Source organism: Neomonachus schauinslandi, chromosome 5 (genome assembly GCF_002201575.2).
Source record: "Neomonachus schauinslandi chromosome 5, ASM220157v2, whole genome shotgun sequence".
Lineage (NCBI taxonomy): Eukaryota > Metazoa > Chordata > Mammalia > Carnivora > Phocidae > Neomonachus > Neomonachus schauinslandi.
The window spans coordinates 46,201,660-46,216,602 of NC_058407.1; the positions used below are offsets into that span (position 1 = coordinate 46,201,660).

General features: G+C 37.2%; 1 protein-coding gene across 1 annotated transcript in view; it reads left to right on the forward strand.

The window, feature by feature from the left end:
* Positions 1 to 14,943, forward strand: part of PTPRB (protein tyrosine phosphatase receptor type B) — a 111,137-nt gene that overhangs the window by 46,480 nt on the left and 49,714 nt on the right. The window contains exons 8-11 of the mRNA XM_021678592.1: positions 395 to 664; positions 2,517 to 2,777; positions 7,530 to 7,796; positions 11,705 to 11,968. Coding sequence (XP_021534267.1) covers positions 395 to 664; positions 2,517 to 2,777; positions 7,530 to 7,796; positions 11,705 to 11,968 — 1,062 coding nt within the window. The remainder of the gene's footprint in view (positions 1 to 394; positions 665 to 2,516; positions 2,778 to 7,529; positions 7,797 to 11,704; positions 11,969 to 14,943) is intronic.

Sequence of the window (14,943 nt, forward strand, 5' to 3'; positions counted from 1 at the left end):
GAGGAATGTTTCCTGATCACAACATGCAGTGTCTCTACCAAAAGACACCGCATCCATCGATGTCAACATCATTAGAAGCAACATCAATATTGTCTCTGGGGCTGGTGTGCAGCCAATAAAACACAGCGCTCATATTGTTAGGTTATTAACAGTGTTACAGAAGATTGCATTACTGATATATTACTAGATGATTTTAGCATACATTTCTTGAGTGTCGGATGCCTCCAACATTAGGAAAGAATACTCATTTGCAATCCACAAACATCAGGAGGGGATAGAAATGTTTTGAATTGCAGGTATTAGGTCTCTTATCTACTGTTGCCCATGAAAAGTGAATGAGTATCCTTACTTTTGGTTTTTAGAATCTCCTTTTTGACATCATTTCACCGTTTAGTTCCAGAGAAAGTTGGAAACCTGGAGGTAAACAGCAATGGTTCGATAAGGTCCCTAATAGTGAGCTGGTCGCCCCCTGCTGGAGACTGGGAGCAGTATCGAATCCTACTCTTCAATGATTCTGTGGTGCTGCTCAACATCACCGTGGGAAAGGAAGAAACACACTATGCCATAGATGATGTGGGGCTCATACCGGGAAGACAGTATGAAGTAGAAGTCACTGTTGAGAGTGGAAATCTGAAGAATTCTAAGCGTTGCCAAGGCAGGACGGGTAAGCAAATACGAAGGTGTTAATGACTGCTAGAACTTTAACTTGGTCCCTCTCCCAAGTAACCCAGGTAGCTGTCAATGTCATGCCCACCCCCCCCCACCGTGTTCCGTGAATTTGAGATATTATAGACTTTTAGACTGAATTAGTTTTGGTAATGTTTAATTTTGTCAAAATAGAACATTAAAATTGCTTCCAGTAGTAAGTCCATTATTTTATAAAAAGAAAGACATTTTAAGCACCAAAAGAATAGGAAGAAAACAATCGGAGAATCCTTCCCACAAAAGAAGACAACTGACAATTTTTTTGCCAGTGATCAGTGTTCGAGAACCATTGCCTTGACCTAATGTTGACTTGTGAGGGAATTTCACGTACCAAGGAAAGGTTATTAAAGGGAAGTGGAATATATTTGGATTTTAGGGTAGAGGAGAATGAGGATGTGGAGGCATGGGTTTTGGTATTCTTGCTGTCACCACTATACTGTAATTCCTTGGGCGAGTCACAACCCCTCTGAGTCTGTTTCCTCAACTTTCAAATAAGAGAATTGTCCTTCCAAGCTCAACATTTCTATGACATGGAATACTCCATACTTGGAGTGAAATTCAAGTATCTTCTCTCTTAGTCTTGCCTGATGATAAGGAAATAACTACTTTGATTCAATGTTCTTCTTAGAAGACTGTCAAAGCAAAGGACCAAGACACCTCCTTAGCTTGCCAACTGGGTCTTCCAGTCGTATCTTTATTTTCCAAATATTAATATCCCTTGGATAATGATCAAAGACCTATATAAGCTTAAACCAAGCTACTTTTAGCATTTCACAGAACAAGCATCTATGTCCTCTCCAATATTTTATCTCACCACTTCAAATAACTTGGAATACTGTCAAGAAACCTAGGGGCTCTCAGCATGGTGGCATAATTATCAGGAAAACTTTTCTTAAACTGTACCTCTAGGTAAATAAGGTTAATTGAGGTAGGCTTTGATGTATCAATCCAATTCATTTCAATATATTAAAGAAGGAAGATACAGATTTAGGGACTCAGTTAGAATGGAATTATAGAAAATTTCTTTGATGCAAAAATCAATATAATTTTATACACTTGGTTCTTCCATAGTTTTGTTTCCCTAGTGTTTTGTGGGACCAGTACTTTACTCTTGGCAATGTCTCCTAGAAATTGTAATAAAACCTTTTAAAGAAATGGAAACAGTTTCCACTCTTTGGTTAATGGGAGTCTTTAACCAGATACTATTCTTGCTTGCCAGCTATACTCTCCCTTTCATGGATACATTAGTGCCCATTTCTCAAAAATGAAGAGAAGCAGCACTTTGTCTTTCCAATCTGGTGGAGTAAAAAATTCTCCTAACTTCATCTAAATAGTCAAATATGGACCTTTCTCAGTGGTTTTATGGATGACATGATTGAATTAAATATTTTCATATCATAGAATTCATATGAAGAAATAAACACTCAAGGTAATATGTGGTCAAAAATAAATGACCCAGGAAAGCATTTTCCAATAGTATTCTTTTGAATCCTCCTTTCTGGATAGGTTATATAAACAAAGTTTGGGGCGCCTGGCTTACTCAATTAGTGGAGCACACAACTCTTGATCTCAAGGTTGTGAGTTCAAGCCCCACACTGGTGTAGAGATAACTTAAAAATAAAATCTTGAAAACACACACACACACACAGTTTTTGTGATTAGCTTTTTTTTTTTCCTGAGAGCTCATACACTTTCAGAAAAGAAATGCTGAACTGGAATACTCCTATGGTTGGAAGAGAACAGCTCTCTAAGAAATACTCGAGTATTTCTGAATCAAATCAATGACACAGTCTCCATTGCTTTTTCCTTAGTCCCCCTGGCTGTCCTCCAGCTTCGTGTCAAACATGCCAATGAAACCTCACTGGGCGTCATGTGGCAGACTCCTGTAGCAGAATGGGAGAAATACATCATTTCACTGGCTGACAGAGACCTCTTACTCATCCACAAGTCGCTCCCCAAAGATGCCAAAGAATTCACTTTTACTGACCTGGTACCTGGACGAAAATACATTGCTACAGTCACCAGTATTAGTGGAGACTTAAAAAATTCATCTTCAACTAAAGGAAGAACAGGTAATATTGTTTATAAATTTTAGACTTTAAAAAGTATCCTGTCTACTGAATTGTTTAACATTTAATTTACAAGTGTTCACTGAATGCCTATTTTGTACTGGTCATTGTTTTATGAATGTTTTCTATTGTTTATTTTCTTTTTTTTTTTTTAAGATTTTATTTATTTGAGAGAGAGAATGAGATAGAGAGCATGAGATGGGGGAGGGTCAGAGGGAGAAGCAGACTCCCCGCTGAGCAGGGAGCCCGATGCGGGACTTGATCCTGGGACTCCAGGATCATGACCTGAGCTGAAGGCAGTTGCTTAACCAACTGAGCCACCCAGGAGCCCCTCTATTGTTTGTTTTCTATTATACTAATTGCAACTCTTTGCTAGTTGTTTTGTTTTGTTTTGTTTTTAAATTTGTTTGGTTTTATTTTGAAATGGAAGCAGAGCAAAGAACAACTTTTCCAAAGAGTTTTGCTGCAAAGGAGAGCAGAGAAATAGGACATCATCTGAAAGAGGAAGTATATTTGAAAGGAGGATTTTAAGGATAGAAGAAATAACAAGTTTCATGTTGATAGGAATGTTCTAGAAGAGAAAGGAATAATGATGATGTAAAGAGAGAGGAAGAATTGCTGCAGTTATTCTATGAGCAAGCAAGCTCTGGGATCTAGAGCACAAGTAAAGGAAATGGCTTTAGAAAGGAGCATGAGTAATTTAACTTTAGGGTCAGCTGGGGAAAAAAGAGTATTGGATGCATATGCCAGTAAGTAGATAGATGTAGTGGTGGGCAATTATCCTTTGATAACGCTCTTCTTTTTCTCAGTGAAATAGGAAGCAAAATCATCAAAGACTCCCTTTCCAATTTATATATATTGTCCTGTATTTTATTTCTCTCTCCTTTTTTAACCCCACAAAAAATTACCACTTATCTTCTCATCTTTCCTTCCTGTATCTCACAAGCTCCATTTGGGATTACTTTCCTTCATTTTGGAGAACAGTCTTCAAATTTCTTTTCTTTTCTTTTTAAAGATTTTACTTATTTATTTACTTGAGAGAGAGAGCAAGCATGAGTAGGGGAGGGGCAGAGGGAGAGGGAACCTGATGAGCAGGGAGCCCGATGTGGGGCTTGATCCCAGGACCCCAGGATCATGACCTGAGCCGAAGGCAGACGCTTAACCGACTGAGCCACCCAGGCGCCCCCAAATTTCTTTATTAGTGTTTTTAGGGACAAACTCTTTACACTTTTGTTTTTCTGTGTATGTCTTTATATAGCTCTCAATCTTGAAAGATATTTTCCCTGGGTTACAATTTTATGTTGGAAGTTACTTTCAAAAAAAAAAGAGAGAGAGAGAAAGTTATTTTCTCTCAGCACATTGAAGATATTGTTGTAGTCTTTCTGGCAATTATTCTTGCTGTTGAAAAGTCAGGTGTCAGTTTAATTTCTACTTCTCTCTGGGTAATCTGTTTACTATGACTGTTTTTAAGATTTACTCTTTGCCTTTGGTGTTCTATTGTTTATAGTAATAACCTAGATATAGACTTCTTTATCTTGCTTGAGATCATGATGATTTCTGTACTTGCAGACTAGTATCTTTCATCAACCCTGGAATTTCTCACCCATTAACTCTCTGATATTGCCTCTTGCCTTTTCTCTGATCCCTCTCTATTCTCCTTCTGGTAGTCTAGAATTTATGTATATTTTTCATATTTTGCATGTATTTGCTTTCTGGGCTATAGTCTGAATAATTTCCTCAAGTCCTGTGTTTTAGTTCCTTAATTCTTTCTTCAGCTCTGTCCAATCTTTTTTAAATCCGTCCATTGAGTTTTAAGTTTTAATTGTTAATTTCTTCACTTTCAAACATTCTTTTTGGCTCTCTTTCCAAATCTGCTTTGTGCTCAGTTGCTTTTTAGTCATATTTCCATTATCCTCCTTTATTACTATCAGTAAATAAACCATTTTTATTTTACCTTCTATGACTAATAATTAAAATACCCAAAATCTTCAGGAGTTCAGTCCTGTTGTCTATTGAGTTTGCTGCCTTTTGCACATGGTGTTTTACTTCCTTAAATATTTGTGATTTTTCACTGTAAAGTCATATACCTTGGAAACTTATTCTGTGGGAATTCTTTGAGTCCTTGTTTAAAGATGGGTTTTAGAAAGAATTTTCTTTTCATTTGATTCTTTGAGGTGCACAGGACTGCTATCAACCCAAACCTATTTTAATCTAAACTGTCAACCTGAGGTTTTTTGATCACCCAGGTTTTATGAATTTGGGTTGCAAACTCACTGAAACTGTTTTGAGGTTATGAATTCTCACCCAGTGCCAAGGAGGCTGGGGTGATATGAGAAGCAGAGAGGGAATATTTATTTCACTTACACTTAGAATGTAACCTTTCAGGATCCAATGTTATGCAGGGTCACCTATGAGGTTCCTTAGTTTGTGAAAGTCCTACACTTTACCTCCTATTTCATAGATCCAGCAAAGCTGTAAAATCAAAGCTTAAATTTATGTTTGAAAGATGCCCTCAAGATGAAAGTATGCTTCAGTGGACCAATTACCTATCACTTACTATCAAGTCTTTGAGAATTCCTTACATTCTTGACAACTCACTCATACATCTACATTTTTATATTTTATCCAACACATGTAGTTGTGTTTATTGTGGGTATGCTGCCCACTATACTGCAGGAATTGGAAGTCCAAGGCACTCTTTTATTCTTAAGATCATTTTCTTCATTCCCAACATTCACATTGCTGGGTCATATGGTAAGTGTATTTTTAACTTTGTAAGAAACTACCAAACTGTTTTCCAGAATGGTTGTAAAATGTTACTTTCTCACCAGGAATATATGAGATTTCCAGTTCCTCCATAATCTCAACAACACTTGGTATTACAAGGTTTTTTTTTTTTTTTAACCATTCTAATAAGCATGTAGTGGTATCTCATGTGGTTTTAATTTGCCTTTCCCTAGTTCCTAATGGTTTTGAGAATCTTTTCATATGCTTATTTACCTTTCCTTTATCCTCTTTGGGGAAGAACATATTTTCAAATATTTGTCCATTTTTTGATGGGATTATTTGTTTTTTATCATTGAATTTTGAGAATTCTTTATATTCCAGATATTAGTCCATTGTCAGAAATGTGGGTTGAAATGGTTTCTCTCAGACTGTGGTTTGTCTTTTGATTAATTTATTAGTATATTTTGCAGAACATAAGTTTTTTATTTTGGTGTCCAATTTATCTTTTTTTTTTTTCTCTCGTGAACCATGCTTTTGGTGTCATATTGAAGAAATCTGCCTTACACAAAATCACAAAGATTTTCCCCTAGAATTTTTATAGTTTTGGTTTTTAATTGAGGTGCATAATCCATCTTGAGTTCATTTTTATATGTGTATGAGATTTGGGTTAAGGTTTATTTCCTTGCTTATGGACATCTAATAATTCCAGCCCTTTTGTTGAAAAAACTATTCTTCCTCCACCCAACTGCCCTAACATCTCTGTAAAAAATCAATTGACTCTATATGTGTTAGTCTATTTCTGGACTCTCATTTCTGCTCCATCGATGTGTGTGTCTATCTTTTTGCCAGTATCACATTGCCTTCATTATTGTAGCTTTCTAGTAAGTCTTGAGATCAGATGATGTTACTCCTCCAACTTTGTTCTTTTTCAAAATTATTTGGCATATTAATTCCTTTGCTTTCCATATGAAATTTAGAATGAGAATTGAATCTTCTGATTCCTGTACAGTAGTATTTTTTAATGAGTGTATTTGTATCTTAATCCAAAAGTCAACAAATTCTATTGTGCCAAGGTCCCAATCCTTTTAATTACCATAATTCAGGGAAGAAGCACAAAGAAGATATATGTTGATCAAACACCAGCTTCAAGATCTGTGTAAGAGATTTTTTTTAATGGGTAGGTTAGAAATCACAATAGTTGCTAATTAGGAAAAGGACACAAGCTCACAGGTTAGACAGATCAGGCTTTGGACTCCTAGATGACTATTTGTTAGCACTCTGATAATAGGCTAAATTACTTACATTGTGTGGTCTTTGTTTTCCTCCTCCGTAAAGAGAACAATGAAATCAAATTTATAGAATTTTGAATGAGTATCAAATAATATAATAATATATATATATAATAATATAATATAATTTCTAAAAACTGGCACATAGCAGGCACTCAGTAGTTATCACTACTAGTTGTTGTGGTTATCATTATTATTATTATTATTACTATTCTTATATGATGTAATTCATACTACTGTAACATTTTCATGTATAATAATAATGGTGCTCTTGAGAATGTGCCAGTAAAGAATTAACCAGTTTTCTAAACTACAACCTAATCATCAGGTGGAAGGGATTTCCCAATACCACCCCCTAACAACCATCAGCTCAGGTAGATAATGTGGCTCTCAGTTTTCATGGGATAAGGACAGATAAAATCACATAAAGTAAGCAATATTCAAAAACAACATTCTTTCATTATTGAAAATGTAAATTCAAAACTACTTAATAGGTATGCATCATCTCATCCATGGATCTGAAGTAATTTTGATTTCCCATATAAGCAGCTTCTGTATGGGAGTAGTTTGCCATATGCCACAGGAAATAGAGCTGAGAGTCTATAGCAAAAAAATATAGATATATTTTTAGCATTTTTAAGACTGTCTCCATTTTTGACTCATTTTGTTACACTTCCTCAGGGTGACTAAATGTCATCTGTTTTTTTTTTTCTTCTTCTCTTTGTCTTCCGTGTTCTAGTGCCTGCCCAAGTGACTGGCTTGTATGTGGCCAACCAAGGAACAACCAGCAGTCTGTTTACTAACTGGACCCAGGCCCTGGGAGACATAGAATTCTACCAAGTCTTACTGATCCATGAAAACGTGGTCATCAAAAATGAAAGTGTCTCCAGTGAGACCAGCAGATACAGCTTTCACTCCCTCAAATCAGGCAGCCTCTATTCTGTGGTGGTAACAACAGTGAGCGGCGGGATCTCATCCCGACAAGTGGTGGTGGAGGGAAGGACAGGTAAGAAGAGCACAGGGAAACTCCAGAGTATATTCTAGGATGTTTTGAAACACCCGAAAAACAGATCCATTTTTGACTTTCCTTGGAAGCCAGGTTTCAATACCAACCATCCATACATGTTGCTCTCCTAACAATGGAAATTGGGGGTGGGTGAGGGTAGGCAAGAATGAATTCTAAATTTTCTAAAATCTCCCCTAAAGGTGTCAGAACTTCTAGAAAAACCTTTGTAGTAACATAATGGTCATTTGATGCCTAAGCTTATCCCCTCATTCAGTTGATGATTTCCTTAATGTTTATGTCCCAGTTAAGATAAACAAGTAATGAGACTTAAAAAAAAAAAAGTATATTCCACTCTCTTTCATATTCTTGTTTCAAGACATAGTAAGGAAATGATCTCCAACTTCTATGGTGCAAAGTGGAGTTAATAAAATTCCCAAATCACATATGTTTTCATAAGCAAAATTAAACAAGTGCTTAATACTATAACCACCTAAACAATGTTTCCCTGACCTTGGACAGATCACAGTCAAATAGGGCAAAGAGCTAAGTCAACAAACAAGTGGCATATGATCATCTGTGTCAGACAGGGCTGGCACCAAAGAAGGAAATACAATTTTCTACACAAGACCAAGAAAGAATATAAATAAACAGTATAAAATTTATGTTCCAGTTTCTTAGAAAGAAAAAAATTAAGACATTGAGTAGAAGCTTTGATAATTATTAATGAATTCAGAATCAGGTCAGTGAATTTGCCTACTTAATTCTGTATGATTATAAGTTGGATTTCAGGCTCCTCCTTCTGTATTTCTGAAGCTCGGATTCTGAGTATCAGCTGCAGGCATCATAGATATGTTCCTTTTTAAAAATCATGAATCTTATCTACTTAATGAACCCAAGGAACATGAACTTCATTAGCTCTCCCAGAAATGCAACTAAGTCATTGAAAAGATATTTCATAGTTTTGGTAGAAATTCACTGATATGTGCCATTTTTCTCATTCTGTGGCAGCTGACATTACCTACATCCTTCTTCCCCATACCTTCCTTCTTCTCTTTTAGTACTTCTTGTCACCAGCCGTTGGTGTAGCATAATCGGGGGTGGGGGGCTGAAAAGCTTAGCTTGGGAATGAATCAGGAGGCCCAGATTCTGGTCCTACCTCTGCCATTAACTTATATCTTGAAGCCTCCAGTTTCTAATCCATCCCCACTAACTTACTCCAATTTATCCCTGTCGGAGTAGGGAAGGAGAAATAAGAAAGCTGAGGAGAGGGTTGGGAAGGGCTTTGCACCCATTTCTCAGCAAGTTGCAGTTGTATTAGTCAGATCAGATTGACTTATTTCCTGCTTACACAACTGGACAACGTGGGGATTCCTGATTAGACAGCTCTATGGGTTGGTTCTTTCCCAAGCAGTAACTCAGGGATCCAGGCTCCTTCCATCTGTGGCTCTTCCTTCCCCTAGGTCCTCAGAACTCTGTCCATTTCCCCAGAGAATAGAGATCATTGGGTGGGGGAAGATGACCAGACCAGCAAGTAGACACGTCACTTCCCCCCATGTTCCATTGGCTGGAACACAGTTAAATGGCTACATTTCACAGCAGGGGAGACTGGGAAATATAGCCTAGCTGTGTGTCCAAGAGGAAAAGGAAATAGTTTGCTTAACAACTAGTCAGATTCTGCCACACAAGTTAATTCCCAAATTTTAAAATACGTCTAGGGCTTTCCAACTTACTATGATATGCTGGCATAGTTTGGCACCTGATACCACTTGAAATGAGTGGGGCTTTGTTTTTATGCCTCTGTTTTAATTGTAGCAGAGGTATCAGTATTTGACCCACAGTATATAACAGAAGTATGCAAAAACAAGACAAATTCTTTGAAGAATGATCATAAGGTTTTGAGGAGAGGGCAAAATATGAATAAATATAAGCACGAGTTATTTTACTCAACCACATTAAGAGTGCAGGAGGCAAATGGGATACTACTAGAGAAACACAATAACTAGCAATTTTGAAACATGCCTAGGTTAGTAAATTTTATATGTGGTAGATTGTGAAACATTCAATGACTAAAGCCTTGATAATCATTGCCATCTACTCAAATTGCTGAAATGTTGGTCAGTGCTGAAATAATTGAAAGGTTTTGAAAGGTTTTCTTATTCACTTCTATTTCCACAGAGTTGAAACATATAAATAAACCTGCCTAGCCTAGAGAAGGTGGCAAAATATTCAAAGTTAAAGATACGCTTAACAAATCTAGTTCCAACCTGAGAAAATGCTGGTTCTAAAGGAAAAACAAATTTTAGATCTGGGTTTTTTTGTAAACATGAATTTATATATATATATTTTAAAGATTTTATTTATTTATTTGAGAGAGAGAATGAGAGACAGAGAGCATGAGAGGGAGGAGGGTCAGAGGGAGAAGCAGACTCCCTGCCGAGCAGGGAGCCCGATGCGGGACTCGATCCCGGGACTCCAGGATCATGACCTGAGCCGAAGGCAGCTGCTTAACCATCTGAGCCACCCAGGCGCCCTGAATTTATATTTTTGACAAAACATTTGATAATTGTATCTTTTGTAATAAAATGTTAGTAGTTGCAAATATTTCTAGAAGTTTTGAAAAACAAGCATAATTCTTTTGAGAGCAACCAAGGGATGTACAGCTTGTTAAATAAAGGGAAAGGAAAGAGGAAGAGAGGGAGGAGGACATCAATATAGAAATATTATGGCTAAAATGTTCAACTTTATGTGTAGGAAACGTTCATATATATGGAACAGCATTAGCAGAGCTGTTCAGTATGGTGCTATTTATAATTTTTGGTGATGGACAAGTGCTTGTAAGTGCAAAGAAGACTTGGAGGCTTAAATCACAAAGTTGGAGCATATTAGATTAGGAGGATTCTCAAAGGTCATCTAGCTGGGTCCTGTCCATTGTACGTGATATAGTGATATTGACAATTATATGAAGATATTTAGCTGCAGTAGTGAACCAATGATGAAAACAATAGTGCAGTTCACATACACTACAGGATTTTATTCTGATATTTACTACGGGCAGTACTAGTTACTGTACACTTATTTCTGATACGTGTATAACTACTGTTCAATACCACAATGATTAATTTGCATACTGCATCTAGCCAAGAGGCTCCTTGAAGGCATCCACATCTTTTCCATTTTTGTATATGTGGCAAATGGTAGGTTCTCAATAAACGTTTGTGGCACTAAACCCCAATTAAAATAAGCAAACGATAATGGCCATTATCACCGCAATAGCTCCTTATGCCCACTGTTGGGTCAGTCTCCAGATTTGTTGTTTTCAGGATAGGCTTTTAGGTTTATTTCTTGCCACTAGAGGGCAGGAAATGCTTTATAAAGGGTAGATGCAACACCTCTCCTCCTGTTCATTAGACTCCCCAGGAATAAATAACTTCATCACAAAGATGAAGATCAAAGCTATCCCAAAGTCTAAGCTCTTTAGAAAAGGTATGGCATTCTTCATCTTTCCCTTCAAACGTCTTTGCTTATTGATGAGTTTGGTTCGAACGGATTCATTTGGATTGTTATGTTTGTTCCTTTTCCTACAGAGGGAACCTTCTGACACATGCACATAAAAATGCCTCCACTTAAAAAATACTTTGCAAACAGCAACACTATAAAAATGCAGTAGTGGCGTCCTTATATTTATGAGGCACCCAAAAGACCTCCTTGCATTTTTATTTGGGTTAGCCTTGCTGATCCAAGAACACTCAGCTTCCAGAAGCTAAGGTGAAATCCTCACACGTCTTTGACCTCTTAGGTAATCAGATGAGATTTCCTGAGTGCACACTGTTTTTGCTGACCGCAGTAGATGACTCCAGACTTTTGACTGTACTTTCTTTTTTAAATTTTCTCCGCCTTTTCAATCCCAGTCCCTTCCAGTGTGAGCGGAGTGACGGTAAACAATTCTGGTCGCAATGACTACCTGAGCGTTTCCTGGCTGCCGGCTCCTGGAGACATGGATAACTATGTGGTGACACTCTCTCATGGCAGCAGGGTCGTTCAGTCCCTCGTTATTGCCAAGTCTGTCAGTGAATGTTCCTTCAGCTCCCTTACCCCGGGCCGCCTCTACAATGTGACTATAACTACGAGGAGCGGCAAGTATGAAAACCATTCCTTCAGCCAGGAGCGAACAGGTAAGGCTCTAAGGAGAGCCAGGCTCTGTAAGAAGTGGCTAGCTAGGGGCGCCTGGCTGGCTTAGTCAGTTAAGCGTCTGCCTTGGGCTCATGTCATGATCCCAGGGTCCTGGGATCGAGCCCCGTGTCAGGCTCCCTGCTCCGCGGGAAGCCTGCTTCTCCATCTCCCTCCGCCTACCTCTCCCCCTGCTTGTGCTCTCTCTCTTTCTCTCTGTCAAATAAATCGATAAAATCTTAAAAAAAGAAAGAAAGAAGAAAGAAGTGGCTGGCTATGTGGCTCAAGGCATCAGATCTGCAACATTTCTGTAATGATAGGATTAAAGGCTGTTGAGATCACAGAATTGTGAGTCTTCAAGTTTTAACCCTAGAAAGTCCTTATGTGAGCAGATGTTTCCTTTAAAGTAAGATGAACACTACTTTCATGGCTAGAATTCATATTATATTCAAACATAGTAACAAGTGTTTTCTGTTCAGGGAGTACTTTTTAGTTGCTAGACACTGACTTTATGTATAACTAACTTAATTCTTGCAATTTCCTTATGGAGGTCATTGTCATTATTCCCACTTCGCAGATCAAGAAATCAAGGTTCGGGGAGGTTAAATAACTTGCTCAACTGTTTAACTAGCTAAACAGCCAGTGTGGTTCTGTATTTAAACCCAGTTCTGAATGGGTCCACAGCTTATGAAATTCTCTGTCCTAAAATCCTTCCTGAAATGTCTATTTGGTCAAAGTCCACTGTTCATTCTTTTTCACACAAGGTGAAAATGTGAACCTTTATTGTTCTGGGACCAGAAGCAAAATCTTAGCAAAGGCAATGAATGTCAGGTCTTCGATGTTCTGGAAAGAATTAAATTTAAATGGCTACCATTTTCCCAATGTACTTACGCTTTTGGGGTTTACATCTAAGATTTCTGCTTAAGGTTGACATTAATATTTTGTCAAGCCTTTCCTGCTGAGCTATGGGTTGATATTTGCATTTAAAAATGTCAGGGTTCTTTTGACAAGGGAGTCAAGCCTACTCAACGTAGAAAAGACAGTCTCTTCAATAAATGTACTGAGATAATTGGATGTGCACATATAAAAGAATTAAACTGGATCCCTATCTTACACCAGTCACAAAAATTAACTCAAAATGAATTAAATTCATTTGTTTATGAAACAAATTAAAGTTCAATGTAAGACCTGAAAATATGGAACTCCTAGAAGAAAACATAGGAAGAAAGCTTTTTGACATGGGTCTTGGTGGTGATTTTTTGGATATGACACATAAAGCATAAGCAAAAAATCAAAGACAAACAACTGAGACTACATCAAACTAAAAAGATTCTGCACAGGAAAAGAAACCATCGGCAAAGTGAAGAAACAACTTATGGAATGGGAAAATATATTGCAAACCATGTATCTGATAATGGGCTAATATCTAAAACACAAAGAACTCATACAATTCAATAGCAAAAAAGTAAATAACCCTATTAAAAAATAGGTAAAGGACCTGAATAGTCATTTCTCCAAAGAAGATATACAAAAGGCCAACACGTACATGAGAAGATGGTCAACATCACTAGTCATTAGGAAAATACAAATTAAAACCACAATGTGATATTTCCTCTTGCATGTTAGAATGGCAAGCATCAAAAGACAAGAGCTAACAAATGCTGGCATGGACATGGAGAAAAGGCAACCCTTGTGCACTCTTGGGGGTGTAAATTGGTATAGCTACTATGGAAAACAGTATGGAAGATCATCAAAAAATTAAAAACTACCACAAGATCCAAACATTCCACTTCTTGGGAATATATCCAAAGGAAACAAAAATCACTAGCTCAAAAAGATATCTGCACCCTGTGTTCATAGCAGCATTATTTACAGTAGCCAAGATATGGAAACAATCTAAGTGTCCATCCATGGATGAATGGATAAAGAAGGTGTGGTATATCTATGCAATGGAATAGTATTCAGCCATAAAAATGAGGAAATCCTACCCTTTGCTGCAATGTGGCTGGATCTTAAAGGCATTATGCTAAGTGAAATAAGTCAAAAAGAAAAGACAAATACTCTATGACCTGACTTACATGTAGGATCTAAAACTAAAGCAAAAGCAAACTCATAGAAAAAGGCAGAGGCAGAGAGTGGGGGAAGGAGGACCTGGAGGAAGATGGTCAACAGGTACAAAGTTCCAGTTATAAGATAAATAAGTGCTAGGGATGTAATGTGCCCCATGATGACTATAGCTAACATGCTGTGTGATATATAAGAAAGTTGTTAAGAGATTAAATCATAAGAGTTATCATCATAGTAAGAACATTTTTCTCCTCTTTTCTTCTTTCTTTTCTTTTTATTATATCTATATGAGCAGTTAGAAGCTGGCTGAACCAATTGTGGCAATCATTTCATAATATATGTAAATGAAACCACCATGCTATCTGCCTTAAATTTATATAGTGATATATGTCAATTACTTCTCAATAAAACTGGAGAAAATAATAACAAAAAAGAAATGAAAAGAAATACTGTAAAAAAAATGAATTTGTCAAATTCCCGAAACCAAAGTGTGTTCACACTCACCTAAACTGAAAATTTCAAAATCACTTTTGACACATGTTATCCTTTGCTAGGATCTGCTAATTGACCTCCCACAATAGTTTTCACTGATATGTCTTTATTTTGCTTTTCTTGCCAATAGCCTGAACAAAGGTTCTTATTACTTAAATTTATAATGGGTCTCCTACCTTGCCCCTCTATCCACTTAACTCCATCATGCTTAGTATTCACAGCTGTGTCATGTGTCCCTCTAAGTTCCCATTCATTTTTTTCTAGGAGTCATTTAGTATTCATTGCAGTCATTTACATCTCTCTCCCTGTGATTGCCTTGACATCAGGAACCATACCTTTTTTGTGTTTCTCTCAATACCTGGCCCATATAAGCACCCATAATTTTATTATTGTTGCTGAATGCAAGAATTAGCCAATCATC